Source organism: Pan paniscus, chromosome 15 (assembly GCF_029289425.2).
Source record: "Pan paniscus chromosome 15, NHGRI_mPanPan1-v2.0_pri, whole genome shotgun sequence".
Classification (NCBI taxonomy): Eukaryota; Metazoa; Chordata; class Mammalia; order Primates; family Hominidae; genus Pan; species Pan paniscus.
Window position 1 is genome coordinate 62,942,225 of NC_073264.2, and position 25,722 is coordinate 62,967,946.

The following is a 25,722-nucleotide window of genomic DNA, read 5'->3' on the forward strand; positions in this document are numbered from 1 at the left end:
GCAGGGCTGTAGTTGGCTATGGTCATGTATCAGTTGCTCATCCAGTGGACGTCCAATCAGTTAGTTGGCCATTCATTCATTCATTCATGCAGGCATCCAGTTATAAAGACATCCATTCACCCACTCAACAGAAATCTGCTGAGAGCCTACTACGTGCTGGGAACTATTTTCACATCGGAGACAAAACAGAGGGTGACATGAAGAGCACGGCCCACTTGGAGCCTACGGAGATGGCGTTGAGCGGTTTCGCAGGAGAGCTCCTGCCCCGGAGGATTAATGCCCAGCACCTGGCTCATCCTCCCCACACCCCTAGCTCTTCTCCCGCTTTGCTCCTTCCAGCTGGGGCTGAGCATGGGGTCCCAACCCCGCTGGTGAGAAGCTCGAGGTAGGGATGAAGCGGAGAATGGAAAAGGTGACTCGAAAACAAGGATATAGCGGGAACGTTGTAGGAAAGGTGGCGTGGAGAGGCGACCCTAGCGTGGCCGGGAGCGTGTTTCCAAGTTGCTGCGAGCATCCTCTTTGGGGGAGGGGCGGGAAAGGAAACGAAGGGAGGGGGACGGACGCGGCGAGGCGAGGAGGGGGAGATCCAGCCTGTGGGCGCCGCAGCTCGGCCGTTCTGCCTGGGAGGCTGGGCTCTCAGGACGCCGGGCTCTCAGGACGCCGGCGGCGGCCGCAGGGCTGGCGGCTGCTGGGCGCGGGGCGGCGCGGCGCGGCGGGGGCGCGCGGCAGGAGGGGCTGTGCGCGGCGCGGCCCCCGAGCGCACCGGGCCTGCCGAGGAGCGCGCGCCCGGCCGGGCTCGGCGCCGGTTCCCCGAGCCTGGGCGGCCGCCGGGCAGCCCCCTCGTCCGACCATGGCGACTGACAGTGAGTGCGCTCCGGCCGCGGAGGCCAGGGGTGGGGGGAGGCCGCGGTGCCCAGGGTGGGAAGTTCGATTTCAGACGCTGCCTTTGTGCTGGCTCGCGGCAGCAGCGGCCGGGTCCCTCTCCGCTTCTCACCCTTGGCTGCCTGGCGGGGCTTGAAAGGGCAGGTGGCCCTGGCGGCGCGCCCCGCGAGGGATGTGGCACAAGGGCGTGCGCCCGGCGCCGAGGCGGAGGGACCCTCGATGCCGTGTGGCAGCGGGGCCTGCCATCGCAGCCCTTCGCGGGCACTGCCCCCAGGCCCAGAGCCAGCCTTCAGCGAGCCGGGCAAACGAAGGCACTGCGCGTTTTTGGCGCTGTGAGTTCAAGGTTCGCCTCGAGTTCTGGGTCGGGTTTGTGCGTCTGCCTTCTGGGGATCAGGGTGGCTTGCATGGCTCGGCTGCCCGGTGGCCCACGGGCTGTATTCGCAGCGGGCAGCACAAGGCCGGCTGGAGACCGCATCTGGTTACCATGGTCAGTGGGTGGGAGGAGTGCCTGGAGACATCAGGTTGAAACTCTGAATGGAAGCGTTGGAAGGCGCTGGGTTGGCCTGCTTTTGGCATCCTGGCACCGCTGCTCTTATGGCTCAGTGCCTTTGGAAATTGGAATCTCGTCTGTGAAAACTGGTTAAGTTAGTTGCGTTTGAAGCCAGATACGTATTAGTGAAGCTGCAAAGGGAGTTCAGAGTAAAACCAAGTCACACCTGCCTACCTAGCATCCAAAGTCCCTAGCACAGGTGTGGCGCATGTTAGGGACTTCATTAGATGAGTGAATGGGGCTGGATGTGGTGGCTCAGGCCTGTAATCCCAGCACTTTGGGAGGCCGAGGCGGGAGGATCACTTGAGCCCAGGAGTGCGAGGCTGCTGTGAGCTATGACCCTGCCATTGCACTCCAGTCTGGGCCACAGAGGAAAAAAACAAAAATCAAATGGTGTGCTGGCTACAGAGGCCCTTTGGAAGGTTTTTTTTTTTTTTTTTTTTTTTTTTTTTTTTTTTTTTGAGAGGTGAGGAGGAAAAGAGATGGGAAAATGAGATGTCAAAATTTCTGCAATAATTTATTATTTTTCTTGTAAACAATTATCCCAGCCAAGAACACAGCTTTAGGATAGTGTGGAGAGCTTGAGTTTCTGTAGTCAAACAGACCTGTATTTTATCTCTCTAGAATTCCCTAGCAGGGGGACCATGGCACTGTCCTCAGTTTCTCTAAATGAGGACAAGGCTGTCATTCATAGCTCTTACAAGCGATGGGCACACAGGTGGCCTTCAGTAAATGGTGGTTGTCCTCTCCCTGCTGTTTTGCCATCATCTGATATGTGTGGGGATACCAACATGCTTTCCTCCTTTTTAAAGAGAAAAATGTTGATCAGGTGTTTCCAGTAAAATCAGCTAATTTGGGCCAAATTTCCCTTTCCTCAGCTCTGTTCATTTATACAAAGTGTGATTCGGTTCGTGTGTGTGTGTGTTTAGAAAAAAAATTATGGTTGAAGCTTTACTTAACAAAGTAAGACTCAACAAAGAAGGAGATCATGAGATTTGGCCTTATTGTGTTATTAATGAAAAACAAAGGCAAAGGGGTTCAAAGTATCTACCAGCAACTGTGCATCACACACATGCAGTGAGACACTGTTCTGCTATTTACTTTCTTATGTTTTGGTTAAGATGATACATTTAGTACCCTAGAAAAATAAACTGAGATGCTTCCATACCAATTTATTTAGATTGATGTTTCTTCTACTTCCTTATATGGTATACTCAACTGTACTGAAGAATCAAACTTTTGCCCATTGATTTTGTTTATGAAAAAATTATGGTATCTGACCATCTCAGCTCTTGACCAGTTTTTTAGGCTCAATCTTATGTTCTTTCTTAGCTGAGATGGAGCTAGAAATCTGAAAGGTTTCCAAACTGTGGAGAAACATTATTTTGTCTTTTTTCTTATTCAAAACTAATGTGAGAGGCTTACTATGTGTCCCTACTATCAAAAGGGAGAGAAGGAAACTATTCTCAGTCAGTGTCTTGAAAAATTTCCCGCAAAGCTTGACCATGTTTGCAGCCCGAAGTCCTACAACCTTCTGTTAGCATGGAGATGATTTTGAAAACGTAGAGCCCAGGGCTTCTCCCAGATACAGAATTCTTTAGTTAGCTCTGGTTCTTAGTCCTAGGTGCATATTAGAATTACTCCAGAGAGCTTTAAAAAAGACCCTGACATCAGTATTTTTAAAAAGGAGGTCTTAAACTTTAACATGCATCAGAGTTACCCAGAGGACTTATTCAAACAGATCGCTGGACTTCACTCCCAGAGTTCCTGATTCAGTAAGTCTGGGGTGCATCCTGAGAATTCACATTTCTAACAAGTTCCAGTGATACAGGAACTACTGTTCCTCTGTCCTTCTCCTTACCTCTGCAGGTGAGGAAGTGACAGGTGAGAGGGAGGTAGGAACAGAGTGATGATCACTTCTTTAGCAGTCCTGTCTTGTCACCATGCAGTGACTACATGACCTCGATAAGATAAATCAAACCTGGGCACAATATTGCCTTAGGGCTATAGCTGAGTGCTTCCCTCAACCCCCATTTTTCTTCCCCACAAAATTTCCCCTTGAGGGAAAAATTGGTTCTAAAACCAGGCGAAATCCAAGTGTTCTATTCCAGTCATTTCTGGAGAGAATCCAGAAAGACCTTCTATATGAATGTAGCATGTAAATTATATAAAATATGGAGATATTTTTAAAATATTTGCCTGGAAACTTATAATGTTCACAAAAAAGAACATAGGCAATAGAAAATGTTCTTATATCTAGATAGCATGCTGTCTAAGGGCAGATTCCAGAGGAGAAAAGGAGAACTTGAGAGCTTCAACTAGGTTTTCAGTAAGTTATCATGAAATCGTGAGGAACTTTGAGATCCCAGTCTGTTATATAAAGTGGTGGTACTTGGGTACTGAACTATTTCCTGATTTCCTCAGTGACAAGTATTCCAGATAATATTTTGTTTCCAGAACACAAAAGTAGTGAAGCGCTATTTTATTTTTTTATTCCATTTATGGCATATGTTGCATTATTAGTACTTCCTTTTATAGGTGTTTAGTTTTGAAGTCACTTTAGTCTGTTTGTAAGAATAATTTCTTAGGAACAGCCAGGCATGTTTAGGTAATGTTGGAAACATCTAACTCTATTATACCCCAGAAATCTTGGGCAGTTTTCAGGTGGATGTGTCTTTGGGGCTGTGACAGATGAACATTTGGTATTGTAAAAGGAGACATCTGTCCCCGTTTGGGTGCTCCTGGTTTCCTGGCTGATCTTGTGTCATTTTTGCCCGTTGCATCCCAGGCTGATGTTCCTGCCCTGCAGTCAGTCTCCACCAGCAGCCACTTTTTCCCTCCTTCTTTCTTGTTGGCAACCTGCAGTTTCCTTTCTCCCCATCCTGTCTACTCCATCAGCAATTTCCACTCAGTGCTCAGTCCTGGAAGAGGGTGGGTGGGGGTCGGGGATCAAATATAAGCCCTCAACAAGTCCACGTTAGAAACTAGTGCTAAACAGTGACTTGAGATATTCAGGATTTCAGATGCATAGACTTTAAAAGAAAATTGCTTCACTTTGGCTGAAAATGGATGGAAAATCTTGAGTTAAATGATTTCTAACCCTAGTCATTATTAAAAAGTTTACAAATGATGCCAACTAAAAAATATAGACAAAGAGAGTTAGAAAATTACTACTTTGAAACCATCATAGCAATAATTAATTCAAGCAAGATTCATCCATGGATGCTGAACTGTTATGTGAAAATTTTAAGAGGAACAGAATTATTTACATTGTTAAAGAATTTCCCCCAGGACAACCCATTTCTTTAGGATCCCTCTCTGCTGCAGAGAGCTCTTTCTTTCTTAGTTAAGAACTTCCACTCTTGGCCGGGTGCGGTGGCTCACGCCTGTAATCCCAGCACTTTGGGAGGCCGAGGCGGACGGATCACGAGGTCAGGAGATCAAGACCATCCTGGCTAACATGGTGAAACCCCGTCTCCACTAAAAATACAAAAAATTAGCCGGGCGTGGTGGCGGGCGCCTGTAGTCCCATCTACTCGGGAGGCTGAGGCAGGAAAATGGCGTGAACCCGGAAGGTGGAGCTTGCAGTGAGCCGAGATCCTGCCACTGCACTCCAGCCTGGGCGACAGAGTGAGACTCCGTCACACACACACACACAAAAAGCATTTTCCCCAAAGATTATTTATTAATTGGAAAATGGGGGGAAAACCTGGAGTATACGAACTTAACCAAATAATCAAAGTTAACATTAACAATAATGGGGCTAGTTGCGGTGGCTCATGCCTGTAATCCGAGCACTTTGGGAGGCCGAGGCGGGTGGATCACCTGAGGTCAGGAGTTTGCGACCAGCCTGGCCAACATGGTGAAATCCTGTCTCTACTAAAAATACAAAAAATTAGCCGGGTGTGGTGACAGGCGCCTGTAATCCCAGCTACTTGGGAGGCTGAGGCAGGAGAATCTCTTGAACCCAGAAGGTAGAGGTTGCAGTGAGCTGAGATCACGCCATTGCACTGCAGCCTGGGCAACAAGAGCAAAACTCCATCTCCAAAAAAAAAAAAAAAAAAAAAAAAAAAAAAGAATAATGGGACAAACGGATATCCTGTACTTCCTGATAGGAAGCACCAGGAAGGACACAATGCCACTTATTGTGCCACAAATGTATAACCTGGTTCTGATCACGAGGAAACATCAGACAAAGGCAAATCAAGAGACATTCTGTAAGTCAGTGTCATGAAAGATGGCTGAGGCACTGTTCAGATTGAAGAAGACTAAAGAGACCACTAAATGCAATGGATGATTTCAGGTTATATCCTAGGTGAGGGAAAAAATGCGACAAAGGACAGTGTTGTGATAATTGGTGAGATTTGAATATGGCTTGTATATTGGATAATAGCATTGTATCAGTGTTAAATTTCTTAAATTTGATATTTTTATTGTGGTTGACATGGGACATGATATCTGTACCTAAATATCAAAGGCTTTAGGAAAAAAGGATATATGCATGTATGTGTGCATTTATATGTATATGTGTATCATATGAGAGAGAAAGCAAATGTGGCTGAAGGTTAGCATTTGGTGAATTTAGGAGTTCCTTGTGCTGTTCTTGCAGCTTTTCTGCGAATTTGGGGGAGGGAGTTTATAAGTGAAAGCACTGAGCTATTAATCTGTATTCTAGGCTTTATGGTCTAATACTATTGAGTTTACTTTTTGAAATAAATAACGTTGGACTCCTAATTCTGTTGTGAAGTGATAATGTTAACAAAACTTTTTATTAGGGAAAATTTCATATACACAAGAAGAGAGAATAATATAGTGAACCCCCATGTATCCAGGTCACATAGCTTTAATGAGCATTGGTATTTCACCAATCTTGTTGCATCCATCTCCACCTCCACCCCCACTTTTCTGGGAGAGGCATTTTGAAGGCAAATCCAAGACATCATGATGCTTCACTGCCCCTCTGTGCATACTTCCCTCCTCATAATCCCCAAGCTTTTATCAGACTTCAGTAGCAATTCTGCAATAATAGATGACAGCAGCCAGGCGCGGTGGCTCACGCCTGTAATCCCAGCACTTTGGGAGGCCGAGGCGGGTGGATCATGAGGTCAGGAGTTCGAGACCAGCCTGATCAACATGGTGAAACCCCATCTCTACTAAAAATACAAAAATTAGCAGGGCGTGGTGGCACTCATCTGTAATCCCAGCTACTTGGGAGGCTGAGGCAGGAGAATTGCTTGAACCTGGGAGGCGGAGGTTGCAGTGAGCCGAGATGGCTTCACCGCACTCCAGCCTGGGTGACACAGTGAGACTCTGTCTCAAAAAAAAAAAAAAAAAAAACAAAAACCAGCATTTAGATATTATTAATGTTATAGAATAGCAGAGTTCTGAGGAATGTACTGATTTGACATATATGGGCTGTGCACTTGTTTTAAGTTTGAAAAGCTGACTAAGCCTGGGTAATTATAAACAGTGTAGAAGAAAAGGTCTGTGAACCTGCTTGTTCTTGTTTTGTTTGCTAAACTGCTCCTCCTGTTTTTAAACCAAGAATTAAATTCTAGAAGAAAACATAAATATGGTTATGGTGGCAATATTCTCAACTGATTTACCCAGTTGATGTTATCTTATTGAAACATTCTAAGAGTAAATCAGCATAAATAATTTCATACTGTTTGAATAGAATTCCTATGTTTTCATTTCACCATGGCATCTTTGAATTGGTAAACCCAGTAAAGCTTTTTCTTGACCAACCTGAGTTTCTAAATGAATCTAAAATTTGGTCTATATGTTTTATAAAAGAAATGGGACAGATATCTTGGGAGGAATAAACCTTCCCTTCTCCTGAGTATAGTAGATTTGGATGACATTTGTCCTTTTAGGTCACTAGGGTATTATTTAGTCATTAACTATTATTTAGCATTATGAATGATAAGATGGCTATTATGCCATTTAACAATTGTCTGTATATTAAGATGATAATCAAACTCACTGACAGTGCTTTCTAGTAGATTGGAGAGGTATCTGAAGTGCATATTACAAAAAAAATTTTATGCACAGCTGTCATCCTTCCATTAAGGATTATACATATCTGATTTTAGGTAGTTTACATTTATGGATGGATATTACCCCTTTAGAATAAAATTTTCTTATTGTGAGAATATAATATTCTTCTGGCTTCTAATTTTAGGAATATAATAAGTCACATTCTATAATTTTACTCACAATGGAGCAAAGATTAAGAGACATAAAATGATTTTACCCACCCTGCACGAAAATGCCCCTGGTTTATATACTTAATTCAAAAGAGCACCATACACATAACCTACCAATTACAAGTAGGTTTTCAATTGGCTTAGCTCAATAGAAATTGCAAAAGATTGAAGAACTGAGTGTGGTATGGTGGAAGAGAGCACAGGCCTGGTTCCAGAGGTGCCTGAGTCGTGAACTCTGGCCCTGCCACTCAAAGGCTGGGTAACAGGTAAATTGTTTAACTTCCCGGAGGCTTTGGCTTATTCCACTCTGAGGGATTACAAGGAGTAAAAGAGATGGAACAGAGTTGCTGGCACAACATATGCATTAATAAATGTCTGTCCCTTTACCTGCTACAAGATCCTTCCAATGGCGTGTACCTCCCCATAGGGTGTACCTCATATTATGAGAACAATCTGACTCAGAAACAGGGTGCCTAGTCATTGATTCCATTTTTTGTGTGTGAGGAATATAAAATTAAGAACAAATGATCTGTGTACAAATGTAAGACTAGGGAAGAGAATCTAGGACAAGCAACCAAAGGTGCAGAACTCAGATTTTAAATAGAAGTAATAATCATGTTTTCTTCCCCAATGTTTATTGTTTTGTGCGAGTGTACTTGTACCATGAGCATGTGGATTTGTGAAATGTGCACACACACAACTTGTAGAAACCTTGGGAGAATTCACTGATGGGCTGTGAAAAGGGCTACAACAGCTACCTCTTTGATTTAAGAGGCAAGAGGGTTTTGAGCACTTCTCCGCTGATGTGCATTTGGCGATCTCTCTGGGCTTCGTGGCCTACCCCTCTCAGGAATGACTGATGGATGGCTATAGCACTGGGTGGATATGCTTCAGGGCACCTCTTCAGAGTTTTTTTTTTTTTTTTTTTTTGAGACGGAGTCTCGCTCCGTCGCCCAGGTTGGAGTGCAGTGGCACGATCTCGGCTCACTGCAACCTCCGCCTCCTGGGTTCAAGCGATTCTCCTGCCTCAGCCTCCTGAGTAGCTGGGATTACAAGTGCCTGCCACCATGCCCAGCTAGTTTTTGTATTTTTAGAAGAGACAGGGCTTCAGCCTGTTGGCCAGGCTGGTCATGAACTCCTGACCCCAAGTGATCAGCCTGCCTCACTTTTCAGAGTTGAATGCCCTCCTGGCTCTGAAGTTTTATAAAAGCCCCTTCAATGATGTTGATAAGCCTGAAAAATTTCTGGCTGTTCCATTATTGAGCTTTAAAAAAGCTTAATATGCTAGTAATACTCATACATAAATGACCTTGTCTCCACTGGTGCTGACCTTAGCCATCCAGCCCTTCCTTCTGGGAGTAGCCTTTCTCTGTCTCAGACATCTGCTCTGGGATCCTCCCACTGCCCATGTTGACATTCCCTGTCTCTCTTGCTTCCCAGCTCTTGCTCTAACTCCCCATACCTGCCAATATGCTTTTCCCTTTGGTTTCACTATTCTTGGTATTTTGGCTGAGACACACCAGCTCTATTAGTGTCAGGTTTGCAGAGCCCTCAGCAGCTGGGCTGCCTTCAACAGCCCTCCCCTTCTTCTCCACAAGAAAAAGGTAGAGGATGACCCCTCTCCCTTAACCCCTATCATCCTATTTCTTAGACTTTTTAGAAGTGCATTACAATATCTTTCCTAACTAGCCCAAATCAATTGTTAGATTTTAGTGGTGATAATTAGAATCACAGTCATATTTTCTACAGTGTTTTTTAAATACTCCCCTATATTTGTTATCTATTGCTGCATAACAAATTACCACAAAGCTAGTGGCTTAAAAAAACACTTATCTGTCATTCCACAGCTCTGTAGGTCAGGAGTTTGCTGGCTGCAATCAAGGTGTCAGCTATGGCTGGGCTTTCATCTGAAGGCTTGAGTGGGGCAGATCCACTACTGAGCTCATGGGCATTGACAGGATTCAGACTCTTGCAGGCTGATGGACTGAGGGCCTCAATTTCTTACTGGCTTTAGCTAGAGGCTACCCTCAATTTCCTTCTATGTGAACCTCCCAATATGGCCTCTTGCTTCATCAAAGCCAGCAAGGGAGAAAGTCTGCTAGTAATAGAATCATGCAAGTGACATTCCATCACCTTTGCTGTATTCTCTTGGCTAGTAGCAAGTCATAGGTTCCTTCTTAACTCAAAAGGAAGGGATTAAACAAGGATGTGAGTACTAGGAGATGAGGATAATCATAAACCATCTTAGAATCTGTCTGCTATACTCCCCATGAAACTTTTATATCTACTTCTTCAATTAGATTTTTATTTGGAGTATTACATTTCCTCTTTAAGACTTTAGATATCATTGGGATGGTGTACTAGTCAGGGTTCTCCAGAGGGACAGAGCCAATAGGATATATCTATAAAAATGGATTTATTAGGGGGGAATTGGCTAACACGATCACAAAGGTAAAGTCCCAGCATAGGTCATGAGCAAGCTGGAGAACCAGAGAAGCCAGTGGCATGGCTGTCAGAGAGCCTGGTAGCATGGCTCAGTCCAATTCCGAAAGCCTCAAAACTGGGGAAGCCAACAGTACAGCTCCCAGTCTGAGGTCAAAAGACTGAGAGCCTCTAGGAGCTTGCTGGTACAAGTCCAACAATCCAAAAGCTGAAGAACCTGGAGTCTGACGTCCAAGGGCAGGAGGAGAAAGTCCTGCTCTGGCAGGGAGAGACAGAGCAGAGGGTGGATCCCCCATCTTTTCCCACACTCCTTCTTTGTCCTAGTGGGGCCACCAGCCAACTGGATGGTGCCTATCCATATTGAGGGTTGGTCTGCTTCTCTTAGGCCACTGACTCCTGCATCATTCTTCTCTGGAAACACCCTCACAGACACATCCAGAAACACTGCTCACCAGCCATCTAGGCATCCTTCAATCCAGTCAAGTTGACACCTACTGTTAACCATTGCAGGTGGTAAAGCCTGAAATAATTGCCTCCGTCAGAGAAGAAATTGTTCTCTTCTTTCCAACCTGTGAGCTGTTGCACTGTAGAAACAACGGCGCTGGAAGGGTAATTTTTGGTGTTTGAGCTGTATTGGGGAAGTCCATCTGAATAAGAGGCTGCTATGGTGAGCTCTGAAGAAGCAGAAGGCAGTATGCTTTGTGAATTTTATGCAAATGTTACAGATTTATAAAAATGAAAACACTCAAGTTGTCTCATTTTTGGAAAAATTAAAAAACACAGGAAGTCAGGATGATGCTCTGAAACTCAGGTTGAAAGTGGGTAAAGGGCACAGAGTGAGACAAATGAGAATGATACCAAAGAACAACTGTTTTTTCATGGGAGAAAATGGATTGTTTTAGGGTACCTTGCCAATGTGTGAGGCATTATATGGGCATAGGGTATTACTTAAAGTTTTAAGGCTCTATTTTTTTATTTTTTATTTTATTTATTTTTTGAGACAGAGTTTCATTTTTGTCGCCCAGGCTGGAGTGCAGTAGCACGATCTCAGCTCACTGCAACCTCTGCCTCCTGGGTTCAAGTGATTCTCCTGCCTCAGCCTCCTGAGTAGTTGGAATTACAGGTGCCTGCCACCATGCCCGGCTGATTTTTTGTATTTTTGTAGAGGCAGGATTTCACTATGTTGGCCAGGCTGGTCTCGAACTCCTGACTTTGTGATCCTTCCACCTCAGCCTCCCAGAGTGCTGGGATTACAGGTGTGAGCCACTGCGCCTGGCCTATTTTTTTATTTTTGATTTGTTCTTAAGAGACAGAGTCTTACTCTGTTGCCCAGCCTGGAATGCAGTGTAAAGTTTTAATATGCTTATGTTGTATACTCTTAATGATTTTATCCACTTCAGGCTATTGCTTTGCACTTACGAAAAGCATGATAGAGGCTGGATGTGGTGGCTAATGCCTGTAATCCCAGCACTTTGGGAGGCCGAGGTGGGCAGATTGTTTGAAGCCAGGAGTACAAAACCAGCCTGGTCAACATGGCAAAAACCCATCTCTACTAAAAATACAAAAAAAAAAAAAAAAGAAGAATTAGCTAGGTGTGGTGGTGCACACCTGTAACCCCAGGTACTCGGGAGGATGAGGCAGGAGAATCGCTTGAGCCTGGGAGGCGGAGGTTGCAGTGAGCTGAGATGGCGCCACTGCACTCCAGCCTGGGTGACAGAGCGAGACCCTGTCTCAAAAAACAAACAAACAACAAACAGAATGTGATAGAAATCTAGAAACTGGACAGCGACGGACTGCTTTATGATACTGTTCCGTGCGACAATAAGCTGCTGATTGAATTCTTGCTTTAAGATGATTGTCTTAGAGTTTAAAATATGAAGCTATTCTCAAGAGTTTGGTTAATGGAAAGTACTGATTTGATTCCATGTCCCTTTCTTGAAACTCTGAACACTATTTGTAATCAACTTAAGACTATCCCACTCTTTATGAAGTCAGTTGGATCCTGGAGACAAACATTTTTATTTTATCGGAGAAAATTGGTCTATATAAAACGAATACAAAGAGAAGAGTCTGAACTCACTTTATTAAAAAGGGTTCTTTTCAGCACTGTGGCCCGAGTCCCATGCTGTTCTGTTTTCTCTTTGAAATCTTTGTCAATTCTCCCATTCAGAATCCGTCACTCATTTTATTCATATCTCCTATATACTTTTTCTTTTTTGGTCTTATTCTGGTCTATATTCTCCTTGAAGGAAAGAACTACTTCTGCAGATATTTCCTCAATTTTGTTTTCTATTGAATATGCATGGTGATGGCTTATATATAATAAGCATTTTATTTTATTTATTTATTTATTTTTGAGATAGAGTCTCGCTTTGTCTCCCAGGCTGGAGTGCAGTGGCAGGATCTCGGCTCACTGCAACCTCCACCTCTCGGGTTCACACCGTTCTCCTGCCTCAGCCTCCCAAGTAGCTGGGACTACAGGCACCTGCCACCACGCCTGGCTAATTTTTTGTATTTTTAGTAGAAACGGGGTTTCACCGTGTTAGCCAGGATGGTCTCAATCTCCTGACCTCATGATCCGCCCGCCTCAGCCTCCCAAAGTGCTGGGATTACAGGCGTGAGCCACCGTGCCCGGCTATCATAAGCATTTTAATGTTTGCCCAATTCATTCTGTTTATCTGCTGTGAGGCTGCCATTTTTTTCCTGCAGCCCATCCTTTACTTCAGCAGTTCCCAAAGTGTGAACTCAAGGTAATGGTGGTCCCTAAGACTTTTAGAGGGTCTGCAAGGTCAAAACTACTTTCATAATAATAAGAATGTATTTGTCTTTTTCCTCTCATTTTATTAAGTGTACACTAAAATTTGCAGAGGGGGCATGAGGAGCTATGACTTCATCACCATGTGGCTAATCGAACTTGTGCTTGTATATGCTTCTGTTTTAAAAATTTCTCATCTTTAATTTTGAATATGGGAAATATCAGTAAATAAAACAAAAACTAAAGTGCTTTGGGGTCCTTAAAATTTCAAAGTAGAAAACAGCCCTAAAACCAAAAAAATGGAAAACTGCTTTTAGTCTGTCATAGGTTATTCTGGAACAAATCCTCCACTAGCATCTTGAAAAATGAAGTGTGATCCTTGGTGGTTCTTTCACATTTGAGATTGGGGCACCAAAACAGCTTGTAAGGGCAGGGTCGTGGGCTGCTTTACTTGCTGTGTCACTTCAGGGTGGTTATTCAGGATTCCATTTCACTGCGGCCCCCTCTTGGTATTTGTAGATGTAGTAAGTCTTCACTTAATGTAATTGATAGGTTCTTAGAACCTGTGACTTTAAGTGAAACAACATATAACAAAGCCAGTTTTACCACAGAGTAATTGATGTAAACAAGAGTTAAATTCCTGGCTGGGGCTCATGCCTGTAATCCCAGCACTTTGGGAGGTGGAGGCAGGTGGATTCCTTGAACCCAGGAGTTTGAGACCAGCCTGGGCCACATAGCAAGACCTCGTCTCTACAAAAAGAATACAAAAATTAGCCAGGCTTGGTGGTGCGTGCCTGTAGTCCCAGCTACTTGGGAGGCTGAGGTAGGAGGATGGCTTGAGCCCAGGGACACTGAGGCTGCAGTGAGCTGAGATCATGCCATTGATTCCAGCCTGGACAACAGAGCAAGACTCTATCTTAACAGCAACAAAAACAACAACAACAATGAACTAAGTTTCTATGGTGTATTTCTGGTCACAAAACTTCTAAATAAAGACCCCAAGCCCTTTAATATTAAACATGGAAAGAAATGTAAGCTACATATACATTAAAGAAAGATTAATAAAAACAAGATAATTATCTAATTTTTGGTGAATCAGTGAGTAATAGTGGCTTATAGTGTGGGTGGACCAAATCAATGAATTAACTTTTGCAGAGTGAAAATTGTCAGGAGCACTTCCTGCCACCCCATAGTTCAAAAAGCAAACAAGAGCTTGCTGAGTGCTTTCATAGTGCATCATTTATTTTTGTGCATTGGTATGATTATCATATACTTTATGAATTTTTATTTTATAATAATTTGTTTTTATTTCTTCATTCATTCTTCAACTCACTTATTCCCGTTCAGGGTTGTGGGTGGCTGGGGCCTGTCCTGGCAGCTCAGGTGCAAGGTTGGAACCAGCCCTGGATAGGATGCCATCTCATCTCAGGGCACTCACACACAGCCACACTCACTCATGCTGGGACCATGTGGACATGCTAGTTTGCCTCATGTGCACATTTTTGGGATGTGGGAGGAAACTGGGGTACCCAGAGAAAACCTATGCAGACATGGGCAGAACATGAACTCCACACAGACAGTGGCTCTGGTGTCAGGAATAGAGTGTTTTGTTCTCATCAATGTTATAACAAAACAACATTATTTGAGAACCTGCTGTATTTTTTCTGGGCCCAGTAATTTTCTTTACAGATGAAGATTCCAATTTCCTGTCTCTGTCTCTCTCCCTGAAAGTGCTCCTGGGCATAAGCCTAGTTGTCATTATTTTGCGAATCCAGGAGGTGAAGAGACCTGGCAGACTTCCCTTTTATTATCATGGACTTGTCCTCAATACTTCATTTTTGGTACAGAACCTCATTCTTGCCACGAGGGATGCGAGGTTTCCAAACCCACAGCCTCTCTGCTTTTATTTCTCCAGAGATTAAACAGAGATCCCTGTAGACTTGGTGCATTAGTCAGCTGGGACTCTCATAACAAGATACCACTGTCTGGGTGGCTTAAACAACACAAATGTATTTTCTTACAGTTCTAGAGGTTATAAGTCCAAGACTGAGGTGCCAGGAGGGTTGGTGTTTGGTGAGGCCAAACACAACTTATAAATACCCCAACCCCTTTTAATATTCCTGGCTTGCCGGTGGCACCTTCTTTCTGTGTCCTTACCAGGGTGGAGGAGAGAAAGCTCTCGTGTTTTTTCCACTCTGCGTAAGCCCATCAGTTCCATTAAATTAGAGTCCCACCCTTATGACCTTATTTAATTTGAACTACCTCTTTAAAGGCCCCATCTCTAAATACAGTTGTATTAGGAGGTAGTGGAGTCAGGGCCTCAACATATGAATTTTTGGGAACATAATTCAATCCATGACACTTAGGAAGGGAATAGTCCTCTGGCTTCATTGTTGGCTGCTGGATCTGGTGGAGGCTTGGCTCTCTGTACAGCCTTTCTGCCAGTTCTCCTGTTTTCAGCCCTATCTCTGTTCCCCACCTTCTGAGGGAACAGGCACCTACAATGACAGAACCATTCTGGGATTCTGCTGCATGAATCAGCTAGCCTGTTGTGGCATTTCCCCTGTGTAGGTGCCTTGCAGAGTGAAGAAAGATGGTGAGACTTAGTTTCTAGCTATATCCTTCTCATCTTCCAAAAATGTGTTGATCTTTCTCATCTGCTACTGTTTCTCCCTTGCTCTTTTTGCCGATGTTGGTTTTTACCTTAAAAAAATACTTTTCTCTAAGAAATCTGAGGTGCAGCAATAGAGATAAAAGCATGTGTTCAGTCTGCCATTTTACACTGGAAATGAGTCATTGATAGAATAATCAATGCTATTATTGTTAACCAAAGGTACATTGCTGGGACAAGACCTATTGGTCATGATTTTTTTTTGGTTATTCTATTTCCCCTTCTCTATCTTATTTTGGATTATTTACATACTTTTGATATTTTATTTATTGCCATATTTTGTATGTTTTTAAGTGGAGTAGGAACTACACTGTACATACTGAACTTCTCACTGTCTACTTAGAATCAATATTTCACCACTTCAGTGGAATATATAATTCTTACCACCATATAAGTCCCTTTATCTGCCCCTCTATGTTTTAGTTATATATTATATTCATATTCTCTGATGGGCCAAATTGTATACACCCCAAATTCATATGTTGATGTACTAATCCTCAGGACTTCAGAATGTGACTGTATTTGAAGCTAGGGTTTTTAAATAGGTAATTCAGTTAAAATGAAGTTAAAATGAGATCATTAGAGGGAGCCCTAATTCAATACGACTAGTGTCATTGTAAGAAGAGGAGACTTGGACGCAGACACAGAGAGGATCATGTGAAGACACAGGAAGAAGATGGCCGCCTACAAGCCAAAGAGAGAGGCTTCAGAAGAGACCAACCTTGCTGGCACCTTGCTCTTGGAATTCTGATCTCCAGAAATATGAGAAAATTTTATTGTTTAAACCCCACAGTTTGTGGTACTTTGTTATGGTAGCCCTAGCAAATGAATACACATACTTTTTGCCTTCAAAAATCAAGCATGTTTTAAAGAATTCATGAGAAGAATGGTTTATTATGTTTACCAAGATATTTATCATCTTTGTTGCTCTTCTTTCACTCCTGATGATCCAGATTTCTCTTAATAATATTTCCCTGCTGTCCAAATAACTTCCTTTAGCAATTCTTTTAGAGTAGGATTGCTGGCAACAAGTTTTCTTAGTGTTCCTTCATCTAAAAGTGTCTTGATTTCCCTTTTGAACTTGAAGGACATTTTCACTGATATAGAATTCTGACTTGACAGTTGCTTTATTTTAGCACTTGAAAAATGTGCTACTTCCACCCCAACAAAATAATCATAGGATCTGAAAATGTGGTGCAGACTTGGTAGAAATGGAAAAGAAGAAAAACACATAGAGTTACACAGATTGTTCTGAGTGTAAAGGAGAATTGGATCCTATCTGATACCATAAACATATAAATTTGAATACACATCTCAGATCCACTATATGCAGTGACAGTTTGTCCTTTGGCTGAGGGTGAAGACCCTGAGTACTCTCAGAGACAGACAATACAGATCAAATTCTTTTTCCTTATTCTCACTTTAAGGCTATTCCTAACACTGTTAGGCCCAAAGCATGTGCACAATCATGGAAATGTTAGGGAAAACACCACCACCAACTGGACCAGGAACAAAACACTGATCATAAAGTCTATGGGCTTAGACAGACATTTGAAAAAGATAAGAACTGTAATGAAAAAATAAGCCATTATAAACCCAATGCTATTTTGCATTGGAGAATATGTTATATTGGACAAAATAAAGTTTGCTAAAACCTATTTCCTCATTTTTATAATAATATCTACTATTTAGTGTTGTATTTTATGAGTGATATTTTAGTAGACTTGTTGGCATTCTGCTTGACATATATTTAAGTATAAATCTATTAATATATCACAAAAGAAAAAGTGCCACTTCCTTCTGGCCTCTATGATTTTAGATGTGGAGATCCACTGTCATTTGAATTGTTATCCCACTGTATATACTTTATCATTCCTGTCTGACTGCTTTCAAGATTTTTTTTATTATCTTAAATTTTCAGAAATTTAATTATGATATGTCTGGGTATGGATTTCTTTGGGTTTCTCCTGTTTAAAGTTTAGTTAGGTTTTTCAATCTCTAGATTTATGTCTTTCCCCAAATTTGGGATATTTTTATTATTTGTTGAAATAGTTTCTCAGTCCTGAATTCTTTCTCTGATCCTACTGAGATTCTGATAACACAAATGTTAGATTTTTTTTTGGTTATTGTCCCACAGCTCCCTGAGTCTTTGTTCATACCTTCCTCCTAAACTTGTCTCTCTATTGTTCAGATTAGACAATTTCTATTGATATATTTTCTTTTCTTTTTTTTTTTTGAGACGGAGTCTCGCTCTGTCGCCCAGGCTGGAGTACAATGGTGTGATCTTGGCTCACTGCAAGCTCCGCCTCCCGGGTTCACGCCATTCTCCTGCCTCAGCCTCCCGAGTAGCTGGGACTACAGGTGCCTACCACCACGCCCAGCTAATTTTTTGTATTTTTAGTATAGACGGGGTTTCACCGTGTTAGCCAGGATGGTCTCGATCTCCTGACCTCGTGATCCACCTGCCTTGGCCTCCCAAAGTGCTGGGATTACAGGCATGAGCCACCATGCCCGGCTTTATTGATATATTTTCAAGATCACTGATCTCTTTCCTCTGTCAATTCTATTCTGCCACTGAGCCCAGCTAGTGAGTTAAAAAAAAATTAAGTTATTGTATTTTTCAGTTCTATTATTTTCAGTTTTATTCTTTATATCTTGAGTAATTTTCTGAGCCCAATGGTTTTTCCGTTTGTTTGAAGAGGGTTCATAATTTCTTGGAGCATTTTTATGATAACCGCTTTAAAATCCTTGTCATAAATTCCAACATTTGTGTTGCTTTGATGTTGGTGTCTGTAGATTGTCTTGTCTTTAAGATTTTCCCTGTTCTTGGTATGATGAATAACTTTGATGAATAACTTTGGATTGTATCCTAGACATTTTGAGTATTACATAATGAGATTCTGATTTAGAGGCAATCAACCTGCTTGGACTCAAAACTCATGTCTTATTCACTTTTGTGGGCTGTGGCTTGAATGTCGATTTAGTTTTTACAGCCTTTGCCCTGCTATTCTGATCTGCTCTATATAGTGTGTTATCCATAGGTGAACTGAAACCTGTATGATATTTCTCACCATAGTTCAGTTCCCAAAACTTTACTACGTTGACTCCGGTTGATTTCACACATGGACCATTTAGGGGTATGCACAGGACTTCATACACAGATTTACAAGATTTCTTTATCCAGTCTCCTTTTCTCCATAATCCTTCCTCACTCTCTAGTTGAGAGGAGGTAGGGTGTTGCCTCTTGCTGTCCTTCAGTTAGTAAGTGCAGGGTGGTAGAGTGCTTCTCCCTACAGTCCATTTGGGTTCTGTGGTCGCTATGCCATTGAAGAAGGGAAGGGGCACTGCTTCTTTCCCGATCTTGTCTTGGTTTAGGGCAAGAATGGTCAACAGAGCTCCAATCCATTCCAGTGAGGAGGAGAAGGCGTGCTACTTCTGCTGTTAGTGCCAGGCAAGGATGGTCAACAGGGCTCTTCACAGTGCCTGGTGAGGATGCAGAGAGATGCGGTTCTTTTGTGGTGTTTGCCTAAAATACAATGAGTATATTCACAAGGGTTCTGTCTTGCAGCACTGTCCTCTTCCACGTCCTTTGGCTAAGGGGATGGATTCTCAACTGGAGATAATTTTATTCCCCCAGATGACATTTGCCGATGTCTAAGACATTTTTGGTTGTCACAACTGGAGGGTTGTCACTGACATCTAGCCAGGGATGCTGCTAAATATCCTATAATACAGAGAACAAGATCCTACAGCAATTATCCAGCTCCAAATCAAAAGTGCCAAAGGTGAGAAACCCTGAGGGACAGAGAGCAGACTTTTCTTGAAGCTTTTTGTTTTTTGTACTTATTCCATCTTGTCCAGAAATGAGAGTCCCTTCAACATTTTAATGTATTACTTTTTAGTCCTTTATCATCTATCACTGATGAGAATTATAACTTATAATTTATTTTTAGATAAATTGTCTTCCTCCGGTTGATTTTAAGAATTTCTCTTTTTTTAATCTTAAATTTAACCATTATGGGTATAGGTGTGGATTTGATTTTATTTAGACATTTTCTGTCTTAATTCTCACTTTCTAATTCTGGAAAATTCTTAGTCATCTCTTTGAGTATTGTCTCTCTCCCATTCCCTTCTTAGACCTCTTTAAACTGCCATATGCTGAAGCATCTCTTTCTGTGTTTCTTATCTGTTAACTATTCATTGATTCATATTCATATTCTTTATTTCTCCTTTTTCCCTTCTCCACACCTTGTCTCTGGTACTTTCTCCAGATTTTTCTTTCACTTCAGTAGTTCTTTTTTTTTTTTCTTTCAGGTAAACTGGTCATTTATTAGCAGTGGTACTGTTTGGCATAACAGGTTTCCAGTAAATAGGCATGGAGTTATAGTATGGAGGTGACAGAGCAAGGCTCAAAAGCAGGACAGCATCTCTCACTTCTTCCACTCGTTCTTGTCATAGTCCCACTTGGCTGGCGAAGCCCTGCAGGGGTTCACCTCATGTCCAGCATCCTCTTGGTCTGCATGGGCACCCACTCTTTGTCAAAGGTGTGCGGGATGGGGCCGTACACACAGCGCTTCTCCCAGATGATAATGAACGCCGTGAAGCCAAGGAAGAACATGGCAGCGCCCACAACCATCTTCCACTCGTTCACGCCCCTGTTCATCTCAGCAAAGCTCTCCTTGAACTGAATGTGATACAACTCGACTTTCCCATCCGTGGAGCGGTTGCTCCAGGAGGCCTTCTCCTTCTTCTTCAAGGCTTTCTGTCTGGCAGACAGGTGCTTGACATGGGCCACATCGGGTACGGGATAGTCACGTCGATCCACATAAGCTGGGAGCGCATAGTCATCGCTCTTCACAACATTTCCGTGTGCTCGTACAGACACCAAGGTGGAAACTGCTCGCTTGCCAACTAGGCTAACTACCCTGGTAGCCAACATTCTGCCGCAGCTGCCCCACCACCGCCGCCCTCTATGCCCGGTGTCCCGCGACCCCAGTAGTTCTTTTTTGTTTTTTTCTTTTCCGAGACGGAGTTTTGCTCTTGTTGCCCAGGCTGTAGCGCAGAGGCGTGATCTCAGCTCACTGCAACCTCCGCCTCCCGAGTTCAAGTGATTCTCCTGCCTCAGCCTCCCGAGTAGCTGGGATTGCAGGTACCCGCCACCATGCCTGGCTAATTTTTTGTATTTTTAGTATAGATGGGGTTTCACCATGTTGGCCAGGCTGGTCTCGGACACCTGACCTCAGGTGATCCGCCCACCTCGGCCTCTCAAGGTGTTAGGATTACATGCGTGAGCCACCGTGCCCGGCCCAGCCCAGTAGTTCTTTTTAAAGGTGGCTCTGTTATATTATTTAACCTAGCAATAGTTTTGTTTTCCACTAATAATATTTTTTATTTATAAAATTTTATTTGGTTATTTAAAATAAATCTATCCCTTTGCCAGAGTATCTTATTCCTTCACTATGGTTTCTAAATTATTTTAAAACTTGACTATTTTGTAGTCCGTTTAATTCATCTATTGTTTTCACTTCTTAAGGTGTCAATTTTCAGGTCTGCTGATTCACCCTCATGGTGATTCGTTTCCTCCTGTGTTCTGTGATATTTCATTGTGCTAGTTCATCTTCAGTGAGTTTTCCATAAGCTTTGAGCTGTAAAATTATTTATTTCAATCTCTGTCTGTAAGGACGGAGATTTTCATGTTGTGTTTACTGTATCCCTAGGAATTTTGGTGGTCCTGGATCACTTTTTATAGTAACAATTCTTCTTGGAGTATTAAAAACTGTATGGAGGAAACATTTAGACCCCTCATCCTGTGCAAGTCCTAGATTTCTATTTCTCATGGCTCATGGGTGGCTTTTTTTTCTTTTCTTTTCTTTTTTTTTTTTTTGAGATGGAGTCTTGTTCTTGTTGCCCAGACTGGAGTGCGATGGCTCGATCTCAGCTCACTGCAACCTCTGCCTCCCGGGTTCAAGCGATTTTCCTGCCTCAGCCTCCGGAGTAGCTGGGATTACAGGCATGGGCCACCATGCCCATCTAATTTTGTATTTTTAGTAGAGACGGGGTTTCTCCATGTTGGTCAGGCTGGTCTCGAACTTCTGACCTCAGGTGATCTGCCTGTCTCCAAAGTGCTGGGATTACAGGCGTGAGCCACCGTGCTTGGCCAATTTTTGTATTTTTAGTAGAGACAGAGTTTTGCCATGTTGGCCAGGCTGGTCTTGAACTCCTGACCTTGTGATCCCAAAGTGCTAGGATTACACACATTAGCCACTGCACCCAGCAGTGGCTTTTTTTTTTTTTTTTTAATTTAAATTTTAAACTCAAGGACCAGGGCACTCAGCAGCTTCCTCGCTCTTTCTTTGCGCTAGCGAGCAGGCTGTGTACAGTTTCCTTTTTACTTATAGGACTGTTCTTTAAGGTGCAGGGCTTTATTCCTGCAGGGAGTTGGAGGTGGAGCTTCCTATCCTGTTCTTTTTCCCTGTGGAGTCCCATAGCCTCTAAGTCTGAAACTAAATTTCCAGTGGATTGCTGAAGCTCTGGCTTTGATTTTTTTTTTTTTTTTAAATTTTGGAATCTGGGAGATACTTGTTCTTTGGAAGTAATTTTGCTTATTGGTTATATTTTATTTAGAATTTCCATGTGTTTTTAGTGGGAAGGATGCATCCATATCAGCTCTGTATACTACACGGTTAAATGTCCTGATTCACATTTATTTTTTTTGAGATGGAGTCTCCCACTGTCGCCCGGGCTGGAGAGCAGTGGTGCGATCTCGGCTCACTGTAACCTCCACCTCCCAGGTTCAAGCAATTCTCCTGCCTCAGCCTCCTGAGTAGCTGGGATTACAGGCACCTGCCACCATGCCTGGCTAATTTTTTATATTTTTAGTAGAGACAGGGTTCCATCATGTTAGCCAGGTTGGTCTTAGACTCTTGGCCTCGTGATCTGCCTGCCTTGGCCTCTCAAAGTGCTGGGATTACAGGCATGAGCCACCGTGCCTGGCTTTTTTTTTTTTTTTTTTTTGAGACAGAGTCTTGCTCTTGTTGCCCAGGCTGGAGTGCAATGGTGTGATCTCGGCTCACTGCAACCTCTGCCTCCCGGGTTTAAGTGATTCTTCTGCCCCAGCCTCCCAAGTAGCTGGGATTACAGGTGTGCGCCACCATGCCTGGCTAATTTTGTATTTTTAGTAGAGATAGGGTTTCACCATGTTGGCCAGGTTGGTCTTGAACTCCTGACCTCAGGTGATCTGCTTTCCTTGGCTCCCAAAGTGTTGAGATTACAGACATGAGCCACTGCACCCAGCCCTGATTCACATTTGATATACCAGATCACCCATCCATCTATCCAGTTGTACTGGTATATAAATACTGTTTGATGCTCTGAATTGTTCTCTCTTAAAATTATTCATTAAACACACTGCTGTATTCCAATTACCTGTTGTTTGAAAAAGATGTGTGTTGATATATGATGGTATATAGCATAGCATTCCCATAAAACCAGGCATGTGTTTGGGAATATTTGTTTCCAAAGCACTTGTTTTAGTTTCATTAAGGCCTTAAAGAAACTTACCTTTTTATAAATCCTGACCTTTTATACCCACTTTGCATATGAAGATATTAAGAGAAATTGTTGCATTGTTTGCTGTGATAAGACATTTTCAAGGAAGAAGGCAGTGTGTGCTGATTTATAGCTTTAAGAACAGCAAAAAACAGTTAATAGGCTGCTACTTTGAGCAGCACTGACTAGTGGAGTAATGTGTATAAGGACCTGCCTTTTCAATAAATAGTACACTGTAAATGTTGTCTCATGAAAGGTGAATTTTTTTTTTGTTTTTTTTTTTTTTGAGACAGAGTCTCACATTGTTGCCCGGGGAAAGAGTGCAGTGGCGCGGTCTTGGCTCACTGCAACCTCCTCCTTCTGGGTTCAAGTGATTCTCCTGCTTCAGCCTCCCAAGTAACTGGGATTACAGGCGCCTGCCACCATGCCCAGCTAATTTTTTGTATTCTTAGTAGAGATGGGGTTTCATTATGTTGGCCAGGCTGGTCTCAAACTCCCGACCTCTTGATCTGCCCATCTTGGCCTCCCAAAGTGCTGGGATTACAGGCGTGAGCCACTGCGCCCGGCCAGGTGACTTTTTTTTTTATGATTGATTTTATCAATCACCTTTTAATGGCCATTTAGGGATTTTTAAAAGATCAAAAAATACTGCCAGAATATTCCTGAATTTATCTTTTTACACTGTTTACTTCTTCTGGGTGCAGAACTGCTGAGTCAAAGGATATACTCATTTAATATTTTGATGTTGCCAAATTTCCCTACAGGAGGATTGTACCAATTTATACTTTGATCAGCAGCACATTGATAACAAAATCGAACAAAACTTTTCTACAAAAATACATTTTAAACTATAGATAATGGAACAAAAATTTTCCTACCTGGCTCACAGAAACTTTTCCTGTCTTTCTCAATTTACATGTCCCAGGTGAGTAAGACCCACTCTCATTGGCCTAGAACGGTGGTTTACAAAATATGGTTACTGGACTAGTAACGTTGCCATCACTGGGAACTTGTTAGAAATTTAATTAATCAGAACTTGTATCAGATCCACTGATTGAGAAACCTGGTGGAGCAATCAGTGTTTTGATTAGCCCCCCAGGTGATTCTGGTACTTGCTAAAGTTTGAAAACCACTGGTCTAGGGGCAGCTTATCTTTGTATAACCCAGAGGTCAGCTCAAGTCTTTACTCCTGTATCCTCCATACAAATCATAGAAATTGAATTCCTGGGGGTTGATTTCTCATGGTACCTTCCACCTCTTTGTGCCTGCACCTGCGTGTGTTTATCGCTCTACTTTACTGCCGGTGGCTGCTCTTGTGTCTGCATTGCAATGGCCCAGATCGGCAAAGGAAAAGGAATCCATTTTCCTTAATTCACACAAACATCAGCAGTCCATTCACTTGAAAGGCATTTGAATATGTAGAAAACCAACTGATGGTTTGGAGGGATAGGAGAAGTTTATATCTTGGTAACATAAACAGTTTAAAATTGAATATTAAATGTGCACCTTCTGAAATCCTGTAGCCATTCTCCTACATTCCTTCCCCAGTCCCTCATTTTCCTTTCTACTCCACCTCCCATTGATTTGCTTTTTTCTCTAGAGTGATTTACTAATTCTATTTGTTTCCTTGTCTTCTGTTGTAATAACCAGGATTTTTATTGCAGACATTACAACCTACTCAACTACCTTAAGAAAAAAGAGTCTCAACTATAGAGTTATACGACAGCTTACGGAATTGATGAGAGGGCCGGGGAAACAAGCTTGTTAGCCATTCAGTCATAGGTAACCTTTACATCCATTTATTTATGTCTATCTTAATTTCTTTCATTAGGATTTTCTAAACTTCTATGAATTTTTTTGTGTGGCCTTAAATTAATATCCAGTTAGGTTTTTATTTTCTGTCATGATTTCATGCAAATTTTCTGATTGCTCTGCAGATTTTCCAATCTCTCCTACCTCCCTTGCAGACAGTACGCTAACCCCTACTGATAGGAGGAGCAAGGGAAATGATTTGAATATAAGGCCAATTCCCCTTGACTGAGGCAGTTGAGCCTGCATTTGATGAGTTTGACATTGAGCTTGTCTTTCTTCCTGTTTGAAGACAGGACTTTGAGATTGAGGGGGTTTCAAATGATACCTCTGTTCAGTGGTAACTCTGTGCTGGTGAGCAGGGCCAGGCCTTCTCATAGGTGTTGATCCTAACAGATTTCCATGATTCTCCACTGAGTGTGAGAGGCTGATTTTTTATTTTTATTTTTTGAGACAAGGTCTTGCTCTGTTGACCAGGCTGGAGTGCAGTGGTGTGATCTTGGTTCACTGCAACCGCTGTCTCCTGGGCTCAAGTGATCCTCCCACCTCAGCCTCCCTAAGTAGCTGGGACTACAGGTGTGGGCCACCTTGCCCAGCTAATTTTTTGTATATTCAGTAGAGACAGGGTTTTGCTATGTTGGCCAGGCTGGTCTCGAACTCCTGGCTTCAAGTGATCCTCCCACCTCAGCCTCCCGAGTAGCTGTGATTACAGGCGTGAGCTGCCGTGCAGCTGAGGCTGATCTTGGAGCTGGGGAATCGGCATCTGAAAGCTGCTAAGGCCTCACAAAGGCTCTTGGAGGGTTTGCCTCTAGAAGATGGGTACATTAATAATATGAGAATCCACCACTCAGTGGAA

General features: G+C 42.8%; 2 protein-coding genes across 4 annotated transcripts in view; one reads left to right on the forward strand and one right to left on the reverse strand.

Moving 5' to 3' along the window:
- Positions 1 to 204: 204 nt before the first annotated feature.
- SYT16 (synaptotagmin 16) overlaps positions 205 to 25,722 on the forward strand; it is a 300,681-nt gene continuing 275,163 nt past the window's right edge. For 2 of the 3 annotated variants that reach the window (XM_034937661.2, XM_057299715.1), the window contains exon 1: positions 732 to 863. In XM_034937661.2, the coding sequence (XP_034793552.1) occupies positions 851 to 863 (13 nt within the window). In that variant the 5' untranslated portion in view covers positions 732 to 850. Of the gene's footprint in view, positions 386 to 731; positions 864 to 25,722 lie in introns of those variants that run through there. The other variant, XM_057299716.2, reaches the window with a different exon arrangement.
- Positions 19,739 to 23,832, reverse strand: LOC100992865 (cytochrome c oxidase subunit 4 isoform 1, mitochondrial-like). The gene is given in 2 exon segments (XM_055097679.2): positions 19,739 to 20,004; positions 20,007 to 23,832. Coding segments are annotated over 2 exon segments (507 nt in total). The 5' UTR covers positions 20,449 to 23,832; the 3' UTR covers positions 19,739 to 19,939.